The sequence below is a fragment of the Gadus morhua genome, chromosome 3 (genome assembly GCF_902167405.1).
Source record: "Gadus morhua chromosome 3, gadMor3.0, whole genome shotgun sequence".
In the NCBI taxonomy this organism is placed as follows: Eukaryota; Metazoa; Chordata; class Actinopteri; order Gadiformes; family Gadidae; genus Gadus; species Gadus morhua.
In genome coordinates, this window is record NC_044050.1 from 8,479,544 (window position 1) to 8,503,706 (window position 24,163).

General features: G+C 50.3%; 2 protein-coding genes across 5 annotated transcripts in view; both read right to left on the reverse strand.

The window, feature by feature from the left end:
- Nucleotides 1-2,568: 2,568 nt before the first annotated feature.
- spink4 (serine peptidase inhibitor, Kazal type 4) lies at nucleotides 2,569-4,109 on the reverse strand. The gene is made up of 4 exons (XM_030350481.1): nucleotides 3,962-4,109; nucleotides 3,660-3,691; nucleotides 3,108-3,217; nucleotides 2,569-2,718 (listed from the first exon to the last, which is right to left on the reverse strand). Exons 1-4 carry the CDS (start codon nucleotides 4,017-4,019, stop codon nucleotides 2,673-2,675), a joined length of 246 nt encoding a protein of 81 aa, XP_030206341.1. The 5' UTR covers nucleotides 4,020-4,109; the 3' UTR covers nucleotides 2,569-2,672.
- A 719-nt stretch (nucleotides 4,110-4,828) lies between these two features.
- Nucleotides 4,829-24,163, reverse strand: part of LOC115539692 (phospholipid-transporting ATPase ABCA1) — a 36,644-nt gene continuing 17,309 nt past the window's right edge. For 3 of the 4 annotated variants that reach the window (XM_030350447.1, XM_030350448.1, XM_030350449.1), the window contains exons 10-48: nucleotides 24,149-24,163; nucleotides 23,760-23,876; nucleotides 23,246-23,449; nucleotides 22,305-22,513; nucleotides 22,023-22,199; nucleotides 21,040-21,262; nucleotides 20,445-20,666; nucleotides 20,024-20,228; nucleotides 19,565-19,678; nucleotides 19,134-19,308; nucleotides 18,871-19,002; nucleotides 18,565-18,704; nucleotides 18,288-18,425; nucleotides 17,689-17,985; nucleotides 17,245-17,447; nucleotides 17,034-17,085; nucleotides 16,635-16,742; nucleotides 16,392-16,540; nucleotides 16,059-16,183; nucleotides 15,319-15,417; nucleotides 14,925-15,114; nucleotides 14,722-14,816; nucleotides 14,460-14,492; nucleotides 14,252-14,357; nucleotides 13,757-13,831; nucleotides 13,200-13,369; nucleotides 12,415-12,592; nucleotides 12,151-12,266; nucleotides 11,789-11,933; nucleotides 11,170-11,293; nucleotides 10,826-10,955; nucleotides 10,432-10,615; nucleotides 10,131-10,237; nucleotides 9,728-9,869; nucleotides 9,276-9,410; nucleotides 9,043-9,146; nucleotides 8,585-8,677; nucleotides 8,011-8,254; nucleotides 4,829-7,126 (exon numbers count right to left, since the gene is read on the reverse strand). The exon at nucleotides 24,149-24,163 is cut by the window's right edge and continues 125 nt beyond it. In XM_030350447.1, coding sequence (XP_030206307.1) covers nucleotides 6,983-7,126; nucleotides 8,011-8,254; nucleotides 8,585-8,677; nucleotides 9,043-9,146; nucleotides 9,276-9,410; nucleotides 9,728-9,869; nucleotides 10,131-10,237; nucleotides 10,432-10,615; nucleotides 10,826-10,955; nucleotides 11,170-11,293; nucleotides 11,789-11,933; nucleotides 12,151-12,266; nucleotides 12,415-12,592; nucleotides 13,200-13,369; nucleotides 13,757-13,831; nucleotides 14,252-14,357; nucleotides 14,460-14,492; nucleotides 14,722-14,816; nucleotides 14,925-15,114; nucleotides 15,319-15,417; nucleotides 16,059-16,183; nucleotides 16,392-16,540; nucleotides 16,635-16,742; nucleotides 17,034-17,085; nucleotides 17,245-17,447; nucleotides 17,689-17,985; nucleotides 18,288-18,425; nucleotides 18,565-18,704; nucleotides 18,871-19,002; nucleotides 19,134-19,308; nucleotides 19,565-19,678; nucleotides 20,024-20,228; nucleotides 20,445-20,666; nucleotides 21,040-21,262; nucleotides 22,023-22,199; nucleotides 22,305-22,513; nucleotides 23,246-23,449; nucleotides 23,760-23,876; nucleotides 24,149-24,163 — 5,619 coding nt within the window. In that variant the 3' untranslated portion in view covers nucleotides 4,829-6,982. The remainder of the gene's footprint in view (nucleotides 7,127-8,010; nucleotides 8,255-8,584; nucleotides 8,678-9,042; nucleotides 9,147-9,275; nucleotides 9,411-9,727; nucleotides 9,870-10,130; nucleotides 10,238-10,431; nucleotides 10,616-10,825; nucleotides 10,956-11,169; nucleotides 11,294-11,788; nucleotides 11,934-12,150; nucleotides 12,267-12,414; nucleotides 12,593-13,199; nucleotides 13,370-13,756; nucleotides 13,832-14,251; nucleotides 14,358-14,459; nucleotides 14,493-14,721; nucleotides 14,817-14,924; nucleotides 15,115-15,318; nucleotides 15,418-16,058; nucleotides 16,184-16,391; nucleotides 16,541-16,634; nucleotides 16,743-17,033; nucleotides 17,086-17,244; nucleotides 17,448-17,688; nucleotides 17,986-18,287; nucleotides 18,426-18,564; nucleotides 18,705-18,870; nucleotides 19,003-19,133; nucleotides 19,309-19,564; nucleotides 19,679-20,023; nucleotides 20,229-20,444; nucleotides 20,667-21,039; nucleotides 21,263-22,022; nucleotides 22,200-22,304; nucleotides 22,514-23,245; nucleotides 23,450-23,759; nucleotides 23,877-24,148) is intronic. The other variant, XR_003975991.1, reaches the window with a different exon arrangement.

Consider the following 24,163-nt stretch of genomic DNA (forward strand, 5'->3'; position numbering starts at 1 on the left):
CTCTCCAAGAGCCAAGTGCAGAGAGAGGGAAATTGGAGTGAACACTCCATTATATAGTCACAGACATGGCGCAACAGCGCCTCCTTTTGGTTCTGAACGGGTAACTACATTTACATGCAATCATACCATATCAACATACATATATCAACACTCCCGCACTTATGAATGACATGTATACTGTGCAACTTTAATATAGTCAAATAAACAAACAAAAATAACATGGCAGTCAAACACCAAACATGACCCCTGTGAATTTCCTTAGCTTGAGTTTGGAGACTCAGTCATAGCATCTGCCACCATGTCATCTGTGGGACAGTACATAAGTGTCATCTTCCCTTCTCTTAGGATGGACCTAATGAAGTGATACTTAATGCCCACGTGCTTACACCTTTGCCTGCACACAGGGTTCCTAACAAGTGCAATGGTCCCCTGGTTGTCCTCATAAACAACAGTTTTCATGTACCCATAGGTATCTATACCTTTCAGTAGTTGCTCCAAATAGATACACTCCTGTATTGTTAGAGCCACTTATTCGGCTTCGTACATGGATAGTGCTTCTGTGGGTTGCTTCTTGGTTTTCCATGAGACCAATGAGCTGTCTTTACTCATGCTCACACAATAACCACTCGTACTACGCCTGTCGCTGACGTCTGACCCCCAGTCTGCGTCACTGTATGCTCAAAGGCCTAGACCCTCTGGCCCCGGGTCGCCCCTCTGGTCCCGGGTCGCCCCTCTGGCCCCGGGTCGCCCCTCTGGCCCCGGGTCGCCCCTCTGGCCCCCGGTCGCCCCTCTGGCCCCGGGTCGCCCCTCTGGCCCCCGGTCGCCCCTCTGGCCCCGGGTCGCCCCTCTGGCCCCGGGTCGCCCCTCTGGCCCCGGGTCGCCCCTCTGGCTCTGGTCACCCCTCTGGCCCTGGTCACCCCTCTGGCCCACCTACCTCCCACTGTCTTTCTGCCCTCTGGCAATGTAGTCAGGGTAAAGGTCTGGTTGTCTAGGTCTGGTTGTCTGGTAAAGGACTCAATCTCACCGTCCATTGCTCTTTTCCACTTTCCTGATTCAGTTGATGTCATGGCCTCTTTAAAGGTCAGCGGCGGGCACACCACAGACTGCTCGGTAGCAATAGTCTATACTAGTGAGTGCAGTGTCATCCTCGTGGCTATCTCTCTGAGTATAATCTCTCAGATACCCTGGGGGTTTACGCTCTCTGGTGGGATATTTCCCACTGCTTGAGGCCTGTGGCGTCACCCTAGGGTGCTTCTTGCCATCATCCCCTGGTGACTGTGGACCGCCAGTCTGTATGTCTGAGCTGAGGACCCTAGGCTGTGGTGTCTGTCTCTCCTCACCGTCTATTTTGGGGTCCAGCCCTAGCTCCTGAGTCTGAGTCTCGTTCTCGCAGGTCGTCTTTGTGACAAACTTTACCAGCCTGTGCTTTTGCACTTTCCCTTTATTGGGGTAGTAAACTAGAAAGGCGAGACTGCCCTTGTCATGCCCTACAAAGAGTCCTCTCTCACACCTAGGATCTAGTTTACCTCTGTCCTGTTGATAGGCGTAGCATCCTGACCCGAACTTGTGCATCTTGGCTAGATCACACTTTTTCCCCGTCAGTGCTGTATAAGGGGTAGTGCCTGTGTGCTTATTAAATCACAGATTCCTGGTGCAGGCTGCTTCCTGAATGCCAAAGTGCCAAAGGCTCTTAGGTAGGTTACTGTCAAATAAGTTTACACCTTGCCTTCTCGAAAAGAGTATGCCCTTCCCTCTCAGCTATCCCGCTCTGGTTTTTTTCTGATTTTTTTCTTTCTCAGTAGTGTCTGAAACTCTCTGTTAGTGAACTCGGTCCCGTTATCTGACCGAATGCATTTCACAGTGCCATAAGGTGCTACATCTGCAAAGGAACTTCTCTGTGGCCTGAATTGCATCACTTTTTGCTTTGAGAAAGTAAACAAACACTGCCCCTGTACACACATCTGTGAAAGACTGCATAGACTTGAACCGTGCTTTCCATGATTCGATTCACACTGTATGTATGCTAATGTTTGTGTGTGTTGTGTGTGTGTGTGTGTGTGTGTGTGTGTGTGTGTGTGTGTGTGTTTGTGTGTGTGTGTGTGTGTGTGTGTGTGTGTGTGTGTGTGTGTGTGTGTGTGTGTGTGTGTGTGTGTGTGTGTGTGTGTGTGTGTGTGTGTGTGTGTGTGTGTGTGTGTGTGTGTGTGTGTGTTGTACCAAGAAAATGTGTGTGTCAGGCACCCCAGCAGAGCCGGGTGTCTGTGATTCATCTGCCACGCACACACTTCCGTTCTGTTCACATCTGTTCACGCCTGGGTCAGACGCACAGCGGAGGCACACACAGTATCTCCGATAAACAGGATACAAGATACACTGTACGTTCAGGGTAATTATATTGTGGAGGTTGTGTTCAATGGTGCAATCATTGTGATGGGCAGAAAAGGAGAAGTTTTATATTTACATTGGTGTGCTCACTCTCACTCTCACTCTCACTCTCACTCTCACTCTCACTCTCACTCTCACTCTCTCACTCTTTTGTTCATCTGCAACAATAAATGAAGGCAGACCTTCTCTGCTTAAGACACTTTTATTGTTATCATGCTTGGTTTTCCAAGGTAACCAAGGAGTAAGTCCGAGACTGGTTCCCTTATTGCCGACATCATTTCCTGGGCAGGTCAGCAGTTGCCCTCCTTGGATATCATAATGTTTGTTTTGGTGATTCTGGAGAAAGAGATGGGACGGGAATTTATTTAGCGGTATTCTTGATTGTGTTCATGATTTGCGATAATGCTTAGAGACGAAGCATGCATGCATGCGCAGCATGTTTTCAAAGAATTTACAAAAAATGCTTTAGAGGAGATATGGTAGATCACTTTGAAATAGCTGAGACTAATGAAAGTCAGTCTCTCTTCTGCTCTTTTCACAGCTCAAATCATATCTACAGCCGTAGGGACAACTCGATTATACAGGTGTCTTTATTTAGTACTTATTACAATTTTTGTTATTATTCAGATTTGAATATTTACACTGCTCTATTTATATCTATTTTGTGTGTGCGTGTGTGTGTGAGCGAGATAGAGGGTAATAACAGAGGATGTTTGTTCACTTACTGCCTCTCCACACACAGGACGCACTCGTTGCCATAGGTTACGCCGTCACTGCCACACATGGGGTCAAGGTTCAGAGGGCACGCCAGCTCATCAAGGTCATGGCAGGCCGGCTGTAGGCAGGAGGGGTACCGTCGTCACCGTGGAGATACACACTAGATAGTGCTGGGATTGGCCAGTTATGGGAGGGTTTCATGTGCTCCACAGATCAGGCCACTGGGGAGGGATTCAACCCCTTTGGTGGAGCCGGAGCCGACACTCATCCCCAGAAACTACGAAGGCCTACTTTTAACCCCCATAAACCCTCTTCATATTCATATTTGTATCACTACTGTTATACAAAAAATGTGATACATCCCAATTAATTACCACGTGGGATTCCGAGGGACAGATTTGTTAAGAAACCAAGATCTGTTTCAGACTGGCTCAGACACACAAGCTTTCTGCCCTTCAACCATTCCCTCTTGTCTTAATTCATCATCAAGTCAAGTGCTTAGAAACGGTTGGTCTTTTAAGATCACGCTTTATAGGGGAAGTGAGTTTAGTTAAATTTACCTTTCGAGGTAATCCTGGCTCCTCCGCACCACCTGTTAAACAGTTTCAGTTTCAGATGCAACAGAGAAAAACACTTTTTTTTATCAAGACTTCAGATTCCTGAAATAATGTTAAATTGTACATGCTTTGAATAGCAAACCGGATGTTAGCATCGTGTGTCCCACAAGCTAATCATTAACAATCTGCCCCAGTCTCCAAATAATACAAATAGTACTACAAATAATAACACTAGGTATCCACAGATACTCTGTAAATACCTAATCATAATAAGTTGTTAGGAATCATATTTGACTCAGTTTTACCGGTAACGACGAAGACCGCCAGGAGCCCAAAGACAACACCTGCTCTTCCAGTCAACATGTTTCAGGATAATAGGAACTCACAACGCAGTGAGCTGTCACAGCTCACTGCGTCACCTGCTGTGGGATCTCAGCAGGTGACACAAACACAAAAACACTCACAGAAAAACACTTGCATGCATGTACACAGTCACACATACACACACACACGCACACACACACACACACACACAACAGGGAAGCACGCATGTAATCACTCACACACACACACACACTGACAACACACACACACACATACACTCAGACACACACACACACACACACACACGCATGCATGTACACACTCACACACACAAACGTCCACACTTACATTCTCTGTTTGTCAGCACAGTTTCATAATGTTCCTTTAGCCAAAGTAAGGCCATTTAGCAAAAAAATACACACATTTTAGTGTTTTCACTCGTTTCACTGTGACATAAATTTAAAAATCGAAGAAGGCATCTTGATTGTTTTACAATTTGAGGTTACTTTTATTATTTTTTTTACAATTTAGTTCAACTGTGATCCTGAATAGCTGCGTGAAACGTGTGTAACGGGGGCAGCTCGAGCTCACCTACTTCCATTGAATTTGGCTAACTAATGCTAACTCGGTCTAATGAAGTTCTGGTCTGATGGAGGAAGCCAAACGGTACAGTCCTTCTCATTTGATCATGATAAGGTGGAAGATAAGATTTTGTGTCAATTTCCTTTGACACAAAATGTCTATCGCAACTCTTATCTTATATTAACACATAGCGCCGACAGTAATACACACTCTCCCTGACAGTCCTATAGGGAGCTATCTGAAGAGCTGACGAACACACACACAGATTATTTTCAAAATGTATCAATTTATTTATTTATGTAAATAGTTAACTTTATACAACAAGTTACAGACTTAAACAGCTGTTATTTAATACTTTGAAATGTAAACGAACAATATTGAAGAAAACACCACGACACCTGGGTCCATCTTTCTCCTCCGCTTCCATTTCCTCCACCTCTCTTTCAAAATAAACCACTCCTTTGATCTCCTCCTCTCTGTCAAAATAAGAGTTTGGGAGCGCTCTCTGTGTGTTGCGTTTCAGGCTGATGTTGGCCTGTAAAGTGTCCAGGCAGTGGGCTGGCTGATGGGTCACGGTGGGGTCTACTTCCTGGAAGTCGTGCTGGGAGCCCCCTGTGCAGCAGCTCTATGGACAGCGTGTTAGCGTGTTAGCCGCTGTGGTCCCTGGTAGGCGCTGGTCCCGGGTAACACGCACTCACTTTGGGGGGCAACATCAACACGGTCTAAAAAGGTCTCCATACATGTTGGTGGTTCACCTTAAGCTCCCAATCAACAGGGTTATCTGAGGAAGACGAAGGGAGGGGAAGGGCGAGGTCTTGGCGCACTCTCTGGTGACCGCGCACGCTCTGGAGACAGTGCACGCTCCGTGGTCAGGTTCAGTACACATGGCGGAGGGGAAGGGATGGCAGTTCTACAATGTGACGTAAACATCTAGAAAGTACGAGCGTGTGGTGGACCACAAGCCTACCGGCTGCTGGTTGACGAGGAGCTCTGTTTGGCACGGCTACGTCTTCACTGAAGTTCCTCCATCACTGTACAGCAGCACACGACCCCACACACACACACAGATGTCCACACACCATGGGGGCGGAAACAGGTGAGATAGCCCCCATGATGTTGCACTTCTCTGTGATCACATTACCTACGACTGTTGACATGAATGGATGGTGTCTTTTTACAGAGTTCGGATAAACATTCTAGAGGCAGACCCAGGCCTGTACACCTCTAGACATGAAGAGCCTGGCCCCTATGGCTACAGACCTGCAGACCCAGGCCCGTACACCTCTAGACATGAAGAGCCTGGCCCCTATGGCTACAGACCTGCAGACCCAGGCCTGTACATCTATGCGGACCCTCCACCAACATCCTCCAATCTGAGCTTAGCTTCCACTCAGCGGCAGTACAACCATCTGCTTAAACACCGACGACCACACACCCTATTAAGATATGACGAAGCAGAAACCCAGAACACCTGGACAAACGGACGCTTCTCTAATGCAGTGACAATCTGCATAAGAAAGGTCCGGCCCCAAAGTCTTACATTACCCTCGCTGACGATTCAAGTCTCTTTTTTCGAAGCAATACAAAAGTGAAATAATCCAACAAGTTCTAGGTTACATTAATTTAAAATCGACAGGATAGAACAGGATTTCATCCATTTTATGGACTTCATTATAAAAAACACCCGTGCTAGGTAACGAAGAGGAGCCCAGCAAGAAAGTAGACCCTGAATAAAAAAATAAAAGCAATCAATCTATGAGTCCTCGATTGATTAGCCTGATGATCGATGATGATGATGATCAGTTGGCAGTTGGAACATTCTTTGAGTTGGACTGATCTTTGTCCAGTTGTTGATGAGGATGTCGTTGTTGGAGTACAGTGTAGCTGTTGTTGCTGTAGTACAGTGTTGTCATTTCACGGTACACACCCACGCACACATACACGAGTAAAAAGATAACCAACTCTATTAACCATCAAGTGTTTGAACCGACAACCTCAAGCTGCCCGCTAGCGGCAGGTCTACTGCCTAGTGGTCGCCAGGACGCAGCCACACCATTGGTTCCCCCCCCCCAACCCCATCCTCCTGTGCTCCGTCCTTTGTTCAAGTCTCTGGGCCCCCCCTGGGGACGCCCCTCGCCCTTCAGCGCTGTGTCCTCCGGGGCCCGGGAGCTTACTTCTTGCATTGATTTGTACTTGTGTCCCTTGGGGGTCCGGGGCCGCCGCCTCGTCTTCCAGAGGCCGTGCGTCGGCCCACAGCTCCACTGAACAATTTGGAGACGTATAAAAAAAGCAACAAAACATTCTGCAATAACATTTTGTTAAAAAAACGAGGTGGCCTTTGGCCCCTCCTAGTCCACTGGTCCTTGATGCTGGTGGAGGGTGTCCTTTCCCCCCTCCCCCCCTGCTGGCGGAGCGCGGCATCACACGCAGCTCTCGCGGTGCTTCTCGTCCACCAGGAAGGAGGTGAGCTTGGAGACGTCCACCGCCACCGCGTCCCGCTTGGCCAGGAGCAGGTCCTTCAGGTGGTCCTCGTCACTTTGGTCCTTGGCGAAGTTCACAAACACCTGGAGAGGACACAGAGGGAGCCTTACTATCCACACTCTGAACCTTTACCAACACCTGGAGAGGACACAGAGGGAGCCTTACTATCCACACTCTGAACCTTTAACAACACCTGGAGAGGACACAGAGGGAGCCTTACTATCCACACTCTGAACCTTTAACAACACCTAGAGAGGACACAGAGGGAGCCTTACTATACAACACCTGCACAGGAGAACTCTAAACCTTAAGAACATTAGACTAAAAAGATTAGACCAAGGTCCCTTTCCAGTCTGTCTCTACAGGGTCTGTCCCTACAGGGTCTGTCCTTATAAGGTCTGTCCCTACAGGGTCTGTCCCTACAGGGTCTGTCCCTATAAGGTCTGTCCCTACAGGGTCTGTCCCTCTAAGGTCTGTCTCTACAGGGTCTGTCCTTATAAGTTCTGTCCCTATAAGGTCTGTCCCTACCGGGTCTGTCCCTACCGGGTCTGTCCCTACAGGGTCTGTCTCTACAGGGTCTGTCTTTACAGGGTCTGTCCCTATAAGGTATGTCCCTCTAAGGTCTGTCCCTACAGGGTCTGTCTTTACAGTGTCTGTCTCTATAAGGTCTGTCCCTACAGGGTCTGTCTTTACAGGGTCTGTCTCTATAAGGTCTGTCCCTACAGGCTCTGTCCCTATAAGGTCTGTCTCTATAAGGTCTGTCCCTACAGGCTCTGTCCCTATAAGGTCTGTCTCTACAGGGTCTGTCCCTACAGGGTCTGTCTTTACAGGCTCTGTCCCTATAAGGTATGTCCCTATAAGGTCTGTCCCTACAGGGTCTGTCCCTACAGGGTCTGTCTCTACAGGGACTGTCTCCACAGGCTCTGTCCCTATAAGGTCTCTAAGGACCTGCCCGCGGTCTACGTACTTGGTCCAGGGTGGTCTGGGACACGGAGTAGTCCTCTATGCTGAGGGCCTCCTTGTGTCCGGAGAGGAGGGAGAAGATGCGTGCGAGGGAGGTGAGGGCGGAGGGCAGCTGGTACTGCAGCATGTTGCGGTGCTTCTCCTTCAGGTTGGAGCCCGGCAGCTCCGTCTCGATGAAGCTCATGACGGGACGCAGGTCCGGGTCGGGTCCCGCCACCCGCAGGATGATGGTGTAGCCGTCCCCGAACCTGGAGGCAGGGCCGGGGTTAGTGATCAGCCTGATGTAGTTTGGAACTATGACCATTCAAATGGTCATAGTTCATGGTTCATGTGTTTTCATGAACCATGACATAGGGAAACTCTGACTATTCAAATGGTTGTCCTTTCCTAAACCTTCACATAGTGAACCTAGGACTAGTTCAATGGTTGTGTTTGCCTAAAGCTTCACATCGTGAAACTAGTATAATTCAAATGGTTGATGGGGTTGCAGGGGTGTAAAACAGTGGGATTGCTTTAAAACCTAGATGGTTGGCTACTGAGACAACATTATTATCCCACTGAAAGCGTTCCTGGCTTACCTGTTCTTTAGGTGCTGGACGCTGCCAAGGCAACGGAACCTGCCGTTAACCATGATGGCCATCCTAGTGCACAACGCTTCACACTCCTCCATACTGCAGGACACAAAAACACACACACACACACACACACACACACACACACAGACACAGACACAGACACAGACACAGACACAGACACAGACACAGACACACACAGACACACACACACACACACACACACACACACACACACACACACACACACACACACACACACACACACACACACACACACACACAACAGGGTTAGAGAGGTAACTGTCCATGTTTCTCTGACACCTGCATGAGGAGGAGGCGGTTAGTAGCCAGGTGAATCAGGTGACCTGTGAGTTAGCAGGTGAGTCAGGTGACCCATGAGTTAGCTAGCAGGTGAGTCAGGTGACCCGTGTGCTGGCTAGCAGCTGATTCAGGTGTCTTACCTGTGAGAGGTAAGAACGACCGAGCGGCCCTCTTTGATGATGCTGAGGATGGCGTTCCAGAGCGCCCTCCTGGCCTTGGGGTCCATCCCTGTAGTCGGCTCGTCCTGCGGCCACACAGCAACTACATTACCCACACGGCACCACCAGGATGTACAGAACTACAATACCCACACGGCACCACCAGGATGTAGATGTGCATTGCACATGTGTGTGTGTGCGTGTGTTCTACCCACCAGGAAGACAACCGGGGGTCCCCCGATCAGAGCCATGGCGGTCGACAGCTTCCTCATGTTTCCTCCGCTGTAGCTTCCTGCCGCCTTGTCGACGTACTTCACCAGCCCCAGCTTCCTGATGCCCCACTCCGCCACCTGGGGGGGGACCACACAACACGTTAGGCTTTATAATGCGGATGTGGGTAGTAGGAAGAGTGTTTTTTGTGTGACTTTGTTTAAATGTTTGTTTTTAACTTCAGTTTGTATTTAACATATGTGTATTTGTGTGTTTATTTAACTTCTGTGTGTATGTGTGTGTGTGCGCGTGTGTGTGTGTGTGTGTGTGTGTGTGCGTGTGTTTAAGGTATGTGTGTGTTTAGCATTTGTGTGTGTCTGTGTGTGTTTGGTGTGTGCGTGTGTGTAACGTGCGTGTGTGTGTGTGTGGGTTCAGGGGGTGTGTGAGAGAGACTGACCTCACAGACTTCCTTCTCGGGGACCCCCCTCAGGATGGCGTAGAACTCCAGGTGCTCGCGGCCCGTCAGAAGGTCGTTGATGGCGTCAAACTGGGGGCAGTAGCCCATGTTCTGGTGGACCTCGTCCATCTCCGTAGTTACGCTGTGGGGGAGAGGGAGGAGAGAGATGGAGAGAGAGAGAAAGGAGAGAGAGAGATAGAGGGAGAGAGAGAGAGAGAGGTTCACATTAACACTCCCCTCTCGTATATATACAATCACATTGTGTAATCTGTATATCTTTCAAATCTCCATAAATAACTTTGTACTTCTTGCCCTTGTTTTTATTCTTAAATACTTCTTAATGCAGAATTGCAAGAGAAGAGCTCTGTTTAAATAAGTTTAGTTGAATGGTGCTCGGTCTCACCTCTTGCCGGCCAGGAAAGCTTCACCGCTGGTCACATCAGAGTCTCCCGTTAGCATCTTGAAGGTGCTGGTCTTCCCAGCTCCGTTCACACCCAGCAGACCAAAGCACTGCAGAGAGTCAGAGACAGAGAGAGAGAGAAAGAGAGAGAGAGATATTAAAATATTAACATTTGAATATTTTGAACATACTGTATACATGAACCCTTTAATTGGGATGAGCTCTATTAGGCCACTTATTGTACCAAGGAGTCTTGGTGAATATAGGTCAGTCAGTCTAGGGCTCAGGGGTCAGCTGTACTCACCTCCCCGGGGGGGATGCCCACACACAGGCGGTCCACGGCAGGCTTCTGCTTGCGCTTGTAGACCTTGGTGAGCTCCCGGAGCTCCAGGATGTCCGTCTGGCCCCCGCCCCCCATGATCCGCTGCCTCTCCCGGGCCACGTCCTCGTCCTCCTCCCCCACCGGCTTCACGTGGCTGGTGCTCCACCTGCACGCCATGCAGGGACAGGAAGTGATGTAAGAGGTTGATTCCCAAGTCCCAAAATGTGTCGAAAAAAATGAAAGGCAGAACAGGCCAAAGTCATCGTCACAACCGGTCAACCTCGGTTGGACGGTTCCGGAGGAATCCCACTTTATTTAGGCCAATAATGATCAAGCTGAGTAGCAAACACCAAATCAGAGGGAAGATCCCGCCTACCTGTTCTTGAGGCAGAAGCGGTATTGGATGAGCAGAGTGATGCAGAAGAAGACCACGCCCTGAACAGCCATGGCGAACAGGTTCTTCCCGACCATGTCCCAGGCCAGTGGAGAACGGAACCGGTTCTCACCTGCAGAACCCCAGAGAACAACACGGAGCGCTTAACAAAGTGGGCTCACCAGGACCAACTTACATCTAAAGTTACAGTGTCCCCTCACACTCCCAGTGAAAAAGAAACCTTCATATTGTCTATTTCTCAAGGACCACGCATCATCTGTGTGCGTGGAGTATGGTTCAAATGGACGCTGCGTCTGCAGGCGTCTGTGGCCGCTCAGTGGACGTACCAAAGCGCTCCAGCGCGTCCGACATGGCCTGGTTCTTCACCATGTCGATGAGGCCGCGGCCCAGGCAGAAGTGGGGGAAGATGAGGAACACGTTCTTCAGGATGTCGTTGATGCCGCCCACCTCCTGGAACACGGCAAGAACATGTCAAGAAGTGTGTGCAACTGTGTGGCGTTTACAATTCATTGAATCAATTATTTCCTGAAAACAGGAGAGAGATTTTTAGGAGATATTTATTTGAGTGATAGAGTATTAACACTAGTAGACTAATTAAAGAGAGTCTATAGGTTATTGCACTAGGACTGTAGACTAATTAAAATCTATAGTTTATTACACTAGGACTGTAGACTAATTAAAGAGTGTCTATAGGTTAATACACTGTAGACTAATTAAAGAGAGTATAGGTTATTACACTGTAGACTAATTAAAGAGAGTCTATAGGTTATTACACCAGGACCGTAGACTAATTAAAGAGAGTCTATAGGTTATTACACCAGGACCGTAGACTAATTAAAGAGAGTCTATAGGTTATTACACCAGGACCGTAGACTAATTAAAGAGAGTCTATAGGTTATTACACCAGGACCGTAGACTAATTAAAGAGAGTCTATAGGTTATTACGTTGCTGCCGAACAGCTCCAGCACGAAGGTGGAGACGCTGCCGTTGATGCCGATGAGGATGTTGACGCTGGTCAGGACCACATAGGCGGTGCTGGGGATCTTAAAGAAGAAGGAGGCCGGGTACATCAGGGGAGTGATGGCCCACCTGGAGACACACGGACACAGCGCAGCCTGCGTTAGCACAGGTATCCCCGAGCACCTTGCATTGCCAAACACGCATCAGCACCGGTTATCACACGTAAAGGGACATTACGGCACGCTAAACACACTGAACCAGGCGTTTATAGAAGAGTAAAGCGGTTATGGCATGGTAATGGAGACACGTTGATCCAGGTGAGGCAGGCTCTGGACGTGTTCCTCACCCGTAGAACAGCAGCAGCAGGGCCAGCACCGGCAGGTTGGTGGAGGACACGTAGGCCTCTTGTTGGAAGCACACGAATATAAGGATGACCAGCGTGGCGGGGACCACGTAGTTACACTGGAACAGAGAACAGAGGGCCGGGGTCTTACACACAAGCAAACAAAGGGTATTGCTAGCTTTTAAGGTTAAAGGTGGTTTCTTTTGGCCTTAAAAACACGCCAAATGAGCCCCCCCCCCCCTCTCTGGGGTGGCTGGCGGGTCTCACCATGTCCCAGACGAAGTTCGCCACCCAGTAGAGGACGGGCTGCACCCCGCTGATGAACTGCATGTGCTTGGCCTTGTTCACCCTCTCCTGGATCAGGAACACCACGAAGCTGGCCGGCACGAAGGACATGGCGAAGATCACACAGATAGACACCAGGACGTCCACCGACGTGGTCATCCTGAGGGGGGGAGAGCGGGGAGACATAGCACTAAGGGTCAACACCAGAGAGACCCAATACATAGACGAGTACATCTGAAGTGTTGGAATGATTTAATCCAAACTGTATATTGGAAGGGTTTAATCCACAGCATTTACAGTGGATTTACTGCTTACTCCTTCTGGATAACAAGCAGGTAGTAAGGAGATAAAGTCAGTATTTAGAGTGGATTTACTGCTTACTCCTTCTGGATAACAATCAGGTAGTAAGGAGGTAAAGTAAGTATTTAGAGTGGATTTACTGCTTACTCCTTCTGGATAACAATCAGGTAGTAAGGAGGTAAAGTAAGTATTTACAGTGGATTTACTGCTTACTCCTTCTGGATAACAAGCAGGTAGTAAGGAGGTAAAGTAAGTATTTAGGGTGGATTTACTGCTTACTCCTGGATAACAAACAGGTAGTAAGGAGGTAAAGTAAGTATTTACAGTGGATTTACTGCTTACTCCTTCTGGATAACAAGCAGGTAGTAAGGAGGTAAAGTAAGTATTTAGGGTGGATTTACTGCTTACTCCTGGATAACAAACAGGTAGTAAGGAAAGGGAGTGCAGGTGCATGGCGGGGGACTCACAGGGCGGCCTGGGACACCTGCTCCTTGGTCAGGTTGAGGGGGTGGTTGAAGGCGGTGATGCCGTAGTGGGCGGGGTTCTTCCCCCGGGGCAGGCTGGCGCGCAGGATCCCGTTGTTCATCACGTTGAGGAAGGAGCCCATACTGTGCCATCCCTTGTTGTTGAACCAGATCTACACCAGGAGCAGGTGGAGCAGGAGGAGCAGGAGGAGGAGGAGCAGGAGGAGGAGGAGCAGGAGGAGGAGGAGGAGGAGGAGGAGGGGCAGGAGGAGGACAGGGAAAACAAAGCTCAGATTCCTATTCTGCGGTCTAAGCAAGAATTGTATACACCTGTGTGTGTGTGTGTGTGTGTGTGTGTGTGTGTGTGTGTGTGTGTGTGTGTGTGTGTGTGTGTGTGTGTGTGTGTGTGTGTGTGTGTGGAAGTGAGTGTTTGTGTGTGCGTGTGTGAGTTTGTGTGCACACATTTGTGTGTGTTTGTTTGTGTGTGCGTGTTTGTATGAGTTGAAGTGAGTGTGAGTGTTTGTGTGTGCGTGTGTGTGAGTGTGTGCATTAGTATTCACCTTAACATTATTTTTTGTGTCCAGACCCTGGATGAAGCTGGACAGACTGCGGAAGAACCGGTCAGCAGAGGTTCCCTGGGGAGAGACAGAGAATAGTGAGGCTACATGATGCTAGGTGTTGCCACATGAGGCTACATAATGCTAGTTGGAGATACATAATGCTTGGGGGGGCTACATGATGCTAGGTAGTGCAACATGATGCAAAATAACATTAGGTGGGGCTACATGATGCTAGGTGGGGCTTTATGATACAACACGATTCTAGGTGTTGATACATGTTGAAAGGAAATGTTACATGATGCTAGGTTGTGCTAAATGATGCTAGATGGTGATACATGATGCTTGTAGATGCTTCAGGATTGTACATGATGCAAGGTGATGTTACATGATGCTAAATGATGCTAGGTGTTGACACATGTAACGAGGTGGGTATTCATGAGGCTAGGTGGTGCTACATGATGTTAGGTGAGGCTAGGTGGAGCTAGCTAGACTCACCCTCTCCAAGCGGAAGCGTCTCCTGAGCTGGGCCACAGCCTCGTCCACGTCATCGCTGGGGGGGAGGTACTGGGCACTCCTTGCGCCCAATGAGAAGCCACCGTACCTGCAGGAGCAAGCTCAGTTAATACCAACCGGGAAGGAGTGATCAGAGCACCTCAGATATGCAGTAAAAACAGGAGACTGTTTTGGAGCAGTAGAAACCTACCTGAACTCATTCACCCAGAGCTTGTTCTTCAAGCTGCGGGGAAGCAAAGACCAAACAATGGAGTTAGATTGATAGTTCAACGATGGGATTTAGGTGGTGCAGAAGTGGAGGAGGGGGTGAAGGAGGAGGAGGAGGAGGTGGATGAGGTGATGAAGCAGGAGGAGGTCCTGAAGGAGGATGAGGAAGAGGAGGAGGAGGTGTTGAAGGAGTAGGAGAAGGAGGAGGTGAAAGGGGGGGGGTCAAGGTGGAGGTGGTGACTGACCTCTTGCTGATGATCTGGGCGTAGGTCTTGACCAGGTAGTCGGAGACATTCCTCCCTGTCAGGTTCTGCAGCGTGTCCGTCACAGTGACCCTTAGCTGGAACCAAATGGTGATGTCAGACTGTTGTGTGTCTGTGTGTGCGTGTGTGTTTAACTGTGTGTGTGCGTTTGTATGTTTGTTACACAGTATGTGTGTTCTGTGTACCTCAGGGGGGGGCATTCCTCCTGCTCCGGCGGGACACTCGGGCAGCATCTTCTTCTGTCCATCACAGGAACACTGGCAGAGGGGGGAGGGGTGGTCCATGGTCCAGTTCCCATTCTCCAACATGTCCCGCACCGAGGCCGATATGTCAGGCAACGACCAATCCTCTTCCAGCGCTGCACACGCCTCATCCCTGCAACCAATAGCAGTGCTCCGTTATCACCTGTCATTGTTGCTATTGTTGATTGAACGGTTGACTGTGTTGTTGTGATGTGAAGCTCTGAACTCTGTTCAACGCTCAGATCTCCCTCGACTCAGAGAGTGAGACGGGCAGAGAGTGAAGAGAGACCCGGTAATACGGGATGATGCTATTGGCACAACAGGAGCGCCGTCTCACCGCGACGGTCCTGTCTCCATGCAGCGCGTCCCGAAGCCAGGGTTGTCCATCAGCGCCCCCTGCAGTCTGCTGGCGTGGAGGTCCTCTGGAGCGTCGTTACTGGAGAGCACAGCAGAGTGTGTTACAGTACAGTAGACCGCAGTAGGGTACAGTAGAGTATGTTACAGTACACTAGAGTACAGTAGACCACAGCAGAGTGTGTTACAGTACAGTAGACCGCAGTAGGGTACACTAGAGTATGTTACAGTACACTGGAGTACAGTAGACCACAGCAGAGTGTGTTACAGTACAGTAGACCGCAGTAGGGTACAGTAGAGTATGTTACAGTACACTAGAGTACAGTAGACCACAGCAGAGTGTGTTACAGTACAGTAGACCGCAGTAGGGTACAGTAGAGTATGTTACAGTACACTGGAGTACAGTAGACCACAGCAGAGTGTGTTACAGTACAGTAGACCGCAGTAGGGTACAGTAGAGTATGTTACAGTACACTGGAGTACAGTAGACCACAGCAGAGTGTGTTACAGTACAGTAGACCATAGTAGAGTACAGTAGAGCAGGCCTATTGGAGGATACTAGAGATAGGTATATTGGGTTGGTGGTAGTGAGGTAGGGAGGTAGGTACCAAGCGAAGGTGAACCCTATAGGGAGAAGGGTATGTAGGAAGCTAGCTAAGTGGGTTGGAAGCTAGCTAGATGGGTAGGATTGTAGCTAGTGAGTGATGGGTAGGTAGGGGGTACCTGATGAAGGTGAACTGTTCTTCGTACATCCCCGGGTCCAGAGCCAGGCTCGGGTACTTTCCAAACGGAGGCACGATCAGACTGAAGACCAGTGCAACACACACAAACACAGCAGGCAGAACAATCTGGAAAAACAAGAGAAAACTCATCGATCAGTCCAAAAACGCATCAGTCCAAAAACGTCACCAATGCTCACTGTTTAAGAACCCAACTGTCTGAAAATATCACCAAAACTCACCAAAACTGGTTTAGAACCAAACTATCTAGAAACTGCACCACCTAACTCACAACTAATCAACTGAATATTTTGCAAAGAGTTGAATATGGCTTTACCTGGGCGAAGAATCCTTTGCGGGAGCGTCGGGCGTACAGGAAGCGTTTCCATAGTAATGCCACAAACTGCTGCCTCTTCAGCGTCCAACCTTTGACTTGGAAGGACCCCTTCCCATCGGCCCCTCCCAGCCAGTCCGTCTCGCGAGATTCTGGAGAGCATACATCCATACATTTATCATTTGTTCAGTGACATCAACATAATGCAGCAGTGCCTGCTGGGTTGCGTAGTTCTTTGTTGCTCACCTTCTGAGTCGTTGAATTCAAAGTCATCCTCTGTGAAGGGCTTCAAGCAGCTCTGGTGGTCTCCGAACGCGTGGCGCCGGCGGGATCGGGTGGGCAACACACCGTCGGCTGTGGATGACCAAAACAGAGCATCTTGTTAAGCTTGTGATTTAAGCTGATCAATTTTAGGCATTAGCTGCTAACAGTTAAATAATAGCAATTTGCCCCATTCAATGCTAGCCATTAGACATCAGCAATAAGCTGTTAGCTATCAGTGGTTAATATTTGTTGTTAGCTGCTTGCTGTTAGTTAAAAAGTGTCAGCTATTCGCTCATTTGCAAATCATGGTTTACAACATGACATGAACTTGATGTTAAGAACATAATCATAGCAAAAGCATGGAAAGTAACTGTTGCCAACCTGAGAGTTCTGCAGCGTCTACGCCGCTGTCCTCAGCCACCTTGAGGAAGATCTGTAAAGGAGACGGAGAGGAAACAAGGAGCTCCATAAAACTGAACACGTTGTTTTGACACTGATCTAAGGACCAACAAGAAGATTTCTGATGCCGACTTCAAGCTCTACACCCTCCCTCCCTCCCTCCCTCCCTCCTTTCACCTCCCTCCCTGCTCACCTCCTCCAGGGTGGTGTCGGAGATGCCGTAGCTGGAGATGCCAAGGTAGGAGAGGCGGTCGTCGATCTCGTGGAAGAGCTCCACAAAGGCGCCGTCCTTGGCCGACTGGTGGGGCAGCACGTAGGTGAGCTCGTGTCCCAGGTCCTCCACCAGCCGCGCCTCGGGGACGTGCTTGAAGATCACGTTGGAGATCAGGGACACGTCTGGGGAGCCCAAGAGAGGAGAGGTCAGAGGAGAACCATGGCTTGTTTCAGTACTGATTCATCCTTCCTCATCGCTCTTCCCAAGGTCCAAGTACATTCAACTGGGAGAGCTTCTGGAACCTTTTTATCCTGAGCAGTTGCACTTAGTATTTTTGTCTTGTGTGTATTTTCCTTTATAGCATCACCCCCCCAACACGCACCACGACACATTCCTGAGAGGGTTAGTGAGCTGTTGACCTACCGATGGTGGTGGTTTCACTCTCTGGTTCACTGCCCAGCCCGGCGTCAGAGCTGCTCTCCGACACGCTGTCCTCCTTCTTCTTGCTGTAGGACACGGTGCTGGCGGAGTTGCGGCAGGACTGCAGCGGCAGGTCGTAGTCCCTCTTCACCAGGGTCAGGTAGTAGCCCGTCCCCAGCTGGGTCTTCAGGAACAGGGAGGAGCCCACGCAGCACAGCTTCCCGTGGGAGATGATGGCGATGCGGTCGCCCAGGATGTCCGCCTCGTCCATGTGGTGCGTGGACAGGATGATGGTGCGACCTGGGAGGAGGGGGCGGGGAGGAGAGGGGTGAGCGGGGGTGTGGAGTCATGGGAGGGCTCCGCCTTTGGGACGAGACGTTAAGCCCAGGGGCTTCCTCTAGTAGCTAAAGGTCCCAAGGCAATGGAAGGGTGCTAACCCTAGTGTCCTGGGTTAGCACCCCTCAGATACACTGAGGGGTATCCCTCAGATACACTGAAGTACCGCCCATCGTACATAAACTTAAAAGAAGCGACCCCATATCCTGTGAGACTGACAGACAGCGGTGGCCACGGAGACGCCCTGAGCTGTGTGTAGGTCTTACCCTGGCGGTACTTCAGCAGCAGGTCCCAGATGCCCCTGCGGGCGTACGGGTCCACCCCGGCGGTCGGCTCGTCCAGGATCACGACCTTTGACCCCCCGACGAAGGCCAGGGCCACGGACAGCTTCCTCTGCATCCCACCTGGACGCCACAAACACAGAGAACAATGTTGGTGAGCTTATTATTATCACCGGTGGGTCGGCGTTGTGTTGGATTGTGTTACTGTTGTGGCGTTGTTGTTTCGTTGGATTGTTGTTGGGGTGAGGGAAGGGCCACTGACCGGAGAGGGTGCTGGTGCGTGACTGGCGTTTGTGCGGCAGGCCCATGTCGTTGACGATCTGCTCCATCTCCGCCTTCACCTTCTCCTCCGACAGGCCCTTCAGACGGGCGTAGAACCAGATGTGCTCCTCCACCGTCAGCCTACACCAGACCAAACCAAACGATCACAGAGGGGGTGGTGTGAGGTATGAAGACGATTGATACTATGATACTTAAAAAGAGGTTTCTAGACTGATCTGAGGGTCCAGACCTAAGCCTAGCCTCAGGGTCCGGACCACAGTACAGATTGAGGTGTGTGAATGCCTACATGCTGAACAGGACGTTGTGCTGGGGGCAGACTCCCAGGTTCTGGCGAATGCTGCTGAGTTCGGTGCGTATGTCCTTCCCCATGATGTAGGCGGTGCCAGAGGTGGGCGGGAACAGGCCGGTCAGGATCGACCTATCAGGGAGAGGACAAGAACACAGCGGGCCAATCAGAATTGAAGATCAGTGCTGCTTAATTTCAGAATCAATGACTAAACATTGACCATTGGCCAACGCCTTGGTGGGAGTTCAGTATCCAGGTCTTACATGGTGGTGGTCTTGCCGGCTCCATTGTGTCCCAGGAAGGAGGTGATGTGTCCTTCGTAGAAGCCCAGCGTCAGCCCGTCCACGGCCAGCTTGTTGCCGTGGTTATACACCTTCACCAGGTTCTTGATGTACACGCCCGGCTCGATGTGCGACGGCTCCTCCTCCACGCACACGGCTGAGGGAGACGCAAAACACGCTCGTCACCATGGAAACCTTACCTCTCGTCAAGGGCTTTCTAGTGCGTTGCCAATGATGACAGTTTGATTTGGGTCCGCCAAGAAAAAGAAGTCCACCCCGGGATTTGGAGTCAACCGCGGGTGTTTGATGCTCAGAGGTACACCGAGTAAAAAAATCCCGGCATGGACTTCCATTTTTGGAGCTGGACTCATGTATTCTACCACTTAGATCATGACCCCTTGAGCCCTGCCTACCTTCGGCGTTGCCGTGGTCGCCCTCAGAGCCGGCGACGTTGGTGTTCTGCTTCTCTCCACACCAGTAGGTTCTGGTGAAGGGGAAGTACCAGGGTCTGGGGATGCCGTACATGCCTGTGTAGGAAACAAGCATTACATTACAACCAGCTCTGCTCCCTATGGAGAGATATTCAACAACACAGGTATGATAGTGTTATACAGGTCCTATCACTAACCCCAAACCTGAACCCAACCCCAACCCAAGCCCTAATGCTTATCCCCACCCTAAACCTAACCCCTAACCCTAATCATAGCAAACCCCAACCCTAGACTCAACCCTTATCCTAAACATAATCCTAGAGCCAACCCTAATCCTAAAACCAATCCTTATCCTAACTCTCACCTCAACCCTAACCCCCCCCCATTCCCCCCCAGCCCCAACCCTGTCCAGGTCGGTCCCCAGACGAAAGTCCTCCTCACCGGGGAAGACGGCCTCGATGTACCAGGTGAGGAGCCCGTAGAGCACGGCGTCGGCCATCATGATGCACATGGAGGTGGTGATGTTGTAGCTGTCCTCCTCCAGGGGGCTGTTCAGCAGGTTGGACCAGTGGATGCCCACGCCCTGCTCCTCGAACAGCGCAAAGTACTCACAGCCGAAGCCGAACGCCACCGGGGAGAGGACGCTCTGGAGGGGGGGGAGGCGGAGGGGGTTAATGGCTGCTGCTGATTATTAACCTAAACAACATGATGAGGTCAGAGGGATCTGAGTGTGATGAGGTCAGACTAAATCGAACTCTAGTCAAGGTTCCCAGCATCCCATTATGCAGATCAGCTGACCCCAGAGTGGGGCCCTCTCCCCAGGCGGGGCCCCCCTGAGCCGCGGTGCGGTGGGTCTACGTACCACCAGGACCTTGGCGGTGTAGTTGACGTAGTCTTGCCAGGCCACACACAGTACGTAGGGCAGGTAGTGCATGAAGTAGATGATGCCCCCGCACGCCGCCGCCAGGTTGGCGCGGGAGAACAGCGTGCTGATGAGGAAGCACTGCATGATGGTCACCACGGCGTAGCACGACAGGAAAAGGAAGATGACCCCCGGGTCGCTGTAGGGCAGCAGGTTCCCCATCTGGGAGGGAGAGGGAGAACAGAGTCAACATCTGTTTACATGAATGTGTGTGTGTGTGTGTGTGTGTGTGTGTGTCTGTGTGTGTCTGTGTGTGTGTGTGTGTGTGTGTGTGTGTGTGTGTGTGTGTGTGTGTGTGTGTGTGTGTGTGTATTACTTTGTGTGTGTGTGTGGTGTGTGTGTGTGTGTGTGTGTGTGTGTGTGTGTGTCTGTGTGTGTGTATTACCTTGTGTGTGTGTGTGTGTGTGTGTGTGTGTGTGTGTGTATTACTTTGTGTCTGTGTGTATGTATTACTGAGTGAGTGAGTGTGTGAGTGAGTGAGTGAGTGAGTGAGTGAGTGAGTGAGTGAGTGAGTGAGTGAGTGAGTGTGCGTTACCTTGAGCAGGACCACCAGCAGGGCGGCGCTGACCAGCAGGGGGATGAGGCTGCTGATGAACCAGCTGAGCCACAGGGTGCCGTTGTCCAATCCCATGATCCGCATGGTCTCCTTAAGCCGCGCCTCCTTCTCGTAGACCACGCCCTTAATGATGATGGCCACCGAGTACATCCAGGCCAGGGTCATGAACAGGGGCATGGAGCGACTCATCACACGCAGGAAGCTGGGGGAGGGAGAGAGAGAGAGAGACGGAGAGAGAGACGGAGAGAGAGAGAGAGAGAGAGAGAGAGAGAGAGAGAGAGAGAGAGAGAGAAGAGAGAGAGAGAGAGAGAGAGAGAGAGAGAGAGAGAGAGAGAGAGAGAGAGAGAGAGAGCGAGAGAGAGAGAGAGAGAGAGAGAGAGAGAGAGAGAGAGAGAGAGAGAGAGAGAGAGAGAGAGAGAGAGAGAGAGAGGTAAATAAGGAACACAAACTTCCTTTCCATCACTTTCTCTCAAACAGCATCTTAAAAATGGGGTCTAGTAGGGTAGGGAACTAGTAGGGTAGGGTCTAGGAGGGTAGGGTCTAGGAGGGTAGGGTCTAGGAGGGTAGGGTCTAGGAGGGTTGGGTCTAGTAGGGTAGGCTCTAGGAGGGTAGGGTCTAGGAGGGTAGGGTCTAGGAGGTTAGGGTCTAGGAGGGTAGGCTCTAGGAGGGTAGGGTCTAGGAGGGTAGGCTCTAGGAGGGTTGGGTCTAGGAGGGTAGGGTCTAGTAGGGTAGGGTCTAGGAGGGTAGGGTCTAGGAGGGTAGGGTCTAGGAGGGTAGGGTCTATGAGGGTAGGGTCTAGGAGGGTAGGGTCTAGGAGGGTAGGGTCTAGGAGGGTAGGGTCTAGGAGGGTAGGGTCTAGTAGGGTAGGGTCTAGGAGGGTAGGGTCTAGTAGGGTAGGGTCTAGGAGGGTAGGGTCTAGGAGGGTAGGGTCTAGTAGCCTAGGTAGTAGAGGGGGGTCTTACACGTCGTCTACGAAGCAGGGGTAGGGCATCTGCTGGAAGTAGACCCCGGTCTTCTCCTTGGACCCGGTGACCGCCCGGATGATGCCCTGCTCAATCACGTCCTGCAGGTAGGAGAACCCGCCCCAGATGTAGCGCAGGTCCTCAAAGGGGTCCGCCCTGGGACCGGGGTCCCAGTACCTAGAGACCAGGAGCGCACGTTAGTATAACAGTTGTACAACAGCCGTACTACCCTTCTATTATAAAGTCGTTGGTTGGTCTCCGTGGCAACCACATCCATCTCACCCGTCCTTGATCTTATTGGTGCGCTCCACGTTGTCGATGTCCATGCGGATCTTGTAGTTGACATTGGCGGGCAGGTCTGAGGCGTTGCCGTGGGCGATGTCGGGAAACACGATGCCCGCCCAGAACTTCTGGTTGCTAAGGAGTCCCATGGACTTGTTGACCAGCCGCTCCTCGTTAGCAACAGGCTCCAGCTTGTCCAGGTTCACACACTGGTGGGGGCAGGGGTGAGGGAGAAGGTAGGGTAGAGGGAGGGGGGAGAGAAAGTTCAGCCTCTCACAAGGGATTAACCACAGATGGAGCTGGAATAATACTAGCGTATCAAGTATTATAAGCGTAACATATAACATTTCCCCGTCTGAGTCCCGCCTACAGACCCTGGCCCTGTACACAACACCGTACACCGTACACTGTACACTACACCCTCTGTATGTCCACAACAAGGCCTCGTCTACAGTTCAGGCCTGGTTGATGTCATGGTGCTACGGTATCCAAAGCGACATTAAGGCCATGCCAGTGTGCCTATAATGCTGAGGAAGGTTTTTGTCCTGGTTGGATGGTTTCCCCAGTGACCCTGTGTTATCTGGTCGGTCAGACGCTTGCATAGAAGATTGTAAACAGGAGGTTGTAATGGATTTGATCCGGAGCCGTCAAACTGTCTCGTTCTTTTTAAGAAGCGTGACCGTTTGGATATATTTGTTTTGGATTTGTTTATTTCATTAAAATGTGGATTCCCTGCTTTCTGGTTGTTGGAACACACCCTTTGTTTATGACAAAGTCTAGTTGCTTGTATTAAATGATACACGATAAAGGCACACACACACACACACACACACACACACACACACACACACACACACACACACACACACACACACACACACACACACACACACAAAGCTGCACACACACACACAAGCAAATACGCACACACAGACTCTCACCTCCATGAAGCGGGAGACGGTAAGGATGGCCTGGTCAGTCTCGTTGAAGACCTCCCTCCAGGTGTAGCCCCCCGCCCGTTTTGCCCCCTCCCCCACCACCTCTGCTGTCTTGGACAGGAAGTGGGACACGTCCTCCACGGTCCACTGGGTGTCGCCCAGGCGATTGTTGAAGAACGCCGCGCTTGCGTTGTTCTGGAGCAGCGTCTGGTGGGAGAGGAATCAGTACCGTGTTATCACCAGCAGAGGGCAGTGCTCTCTGAGTGAGTGTGCAGTACTGTTTCACCACCAGCAGAGAGCAGTGTTCTCTATGTGAAGATGCAGTACCATTAGATCACCCACAAAGGAGTGTTGTTTGTATCTGTTGAGTCAGCCCAATACTGAAGAGTTGTAATTATAATGTTTGTTCTCTATAAAATACGGGTAATCCTAACTATGTGTTTTTTCTTTGTTGAGTTGAGTTTCATTCAACAAACAGGAGATCCCTTTGACATTGGCCTGCGGCCTGCGGACCTACCCGGACCATGTCCATCTCGCTGCTGTTCTCCAGGAAGTTCCACACCTTGGGTTTCATCTCCTCCCACATGCCCCCCAGGTCCCTCAGCACCCCCAGCTCCTGGAAGGTCTTGTTTACCTGCGTACACACACACACACACCATCATATAAAATTATGTAATGTAATAATGGATGTAAACATAATGTCACAGTGTAAATGTAATGTAATGTAACTATAATATTATGTAACTTTAATGTAATGTAGCTATAACGTAACGCAACTAAAATATTACTCTAATGTAAGCTAACTTTAATGTAACTAAAATGTAACTATAATGTTATGTAACTAAAATGTAACTTTTCTGTTACTATAATGTAATGTAACTATAATGTAACAACAGTGAAACGTACCTCGTGTATGATGCG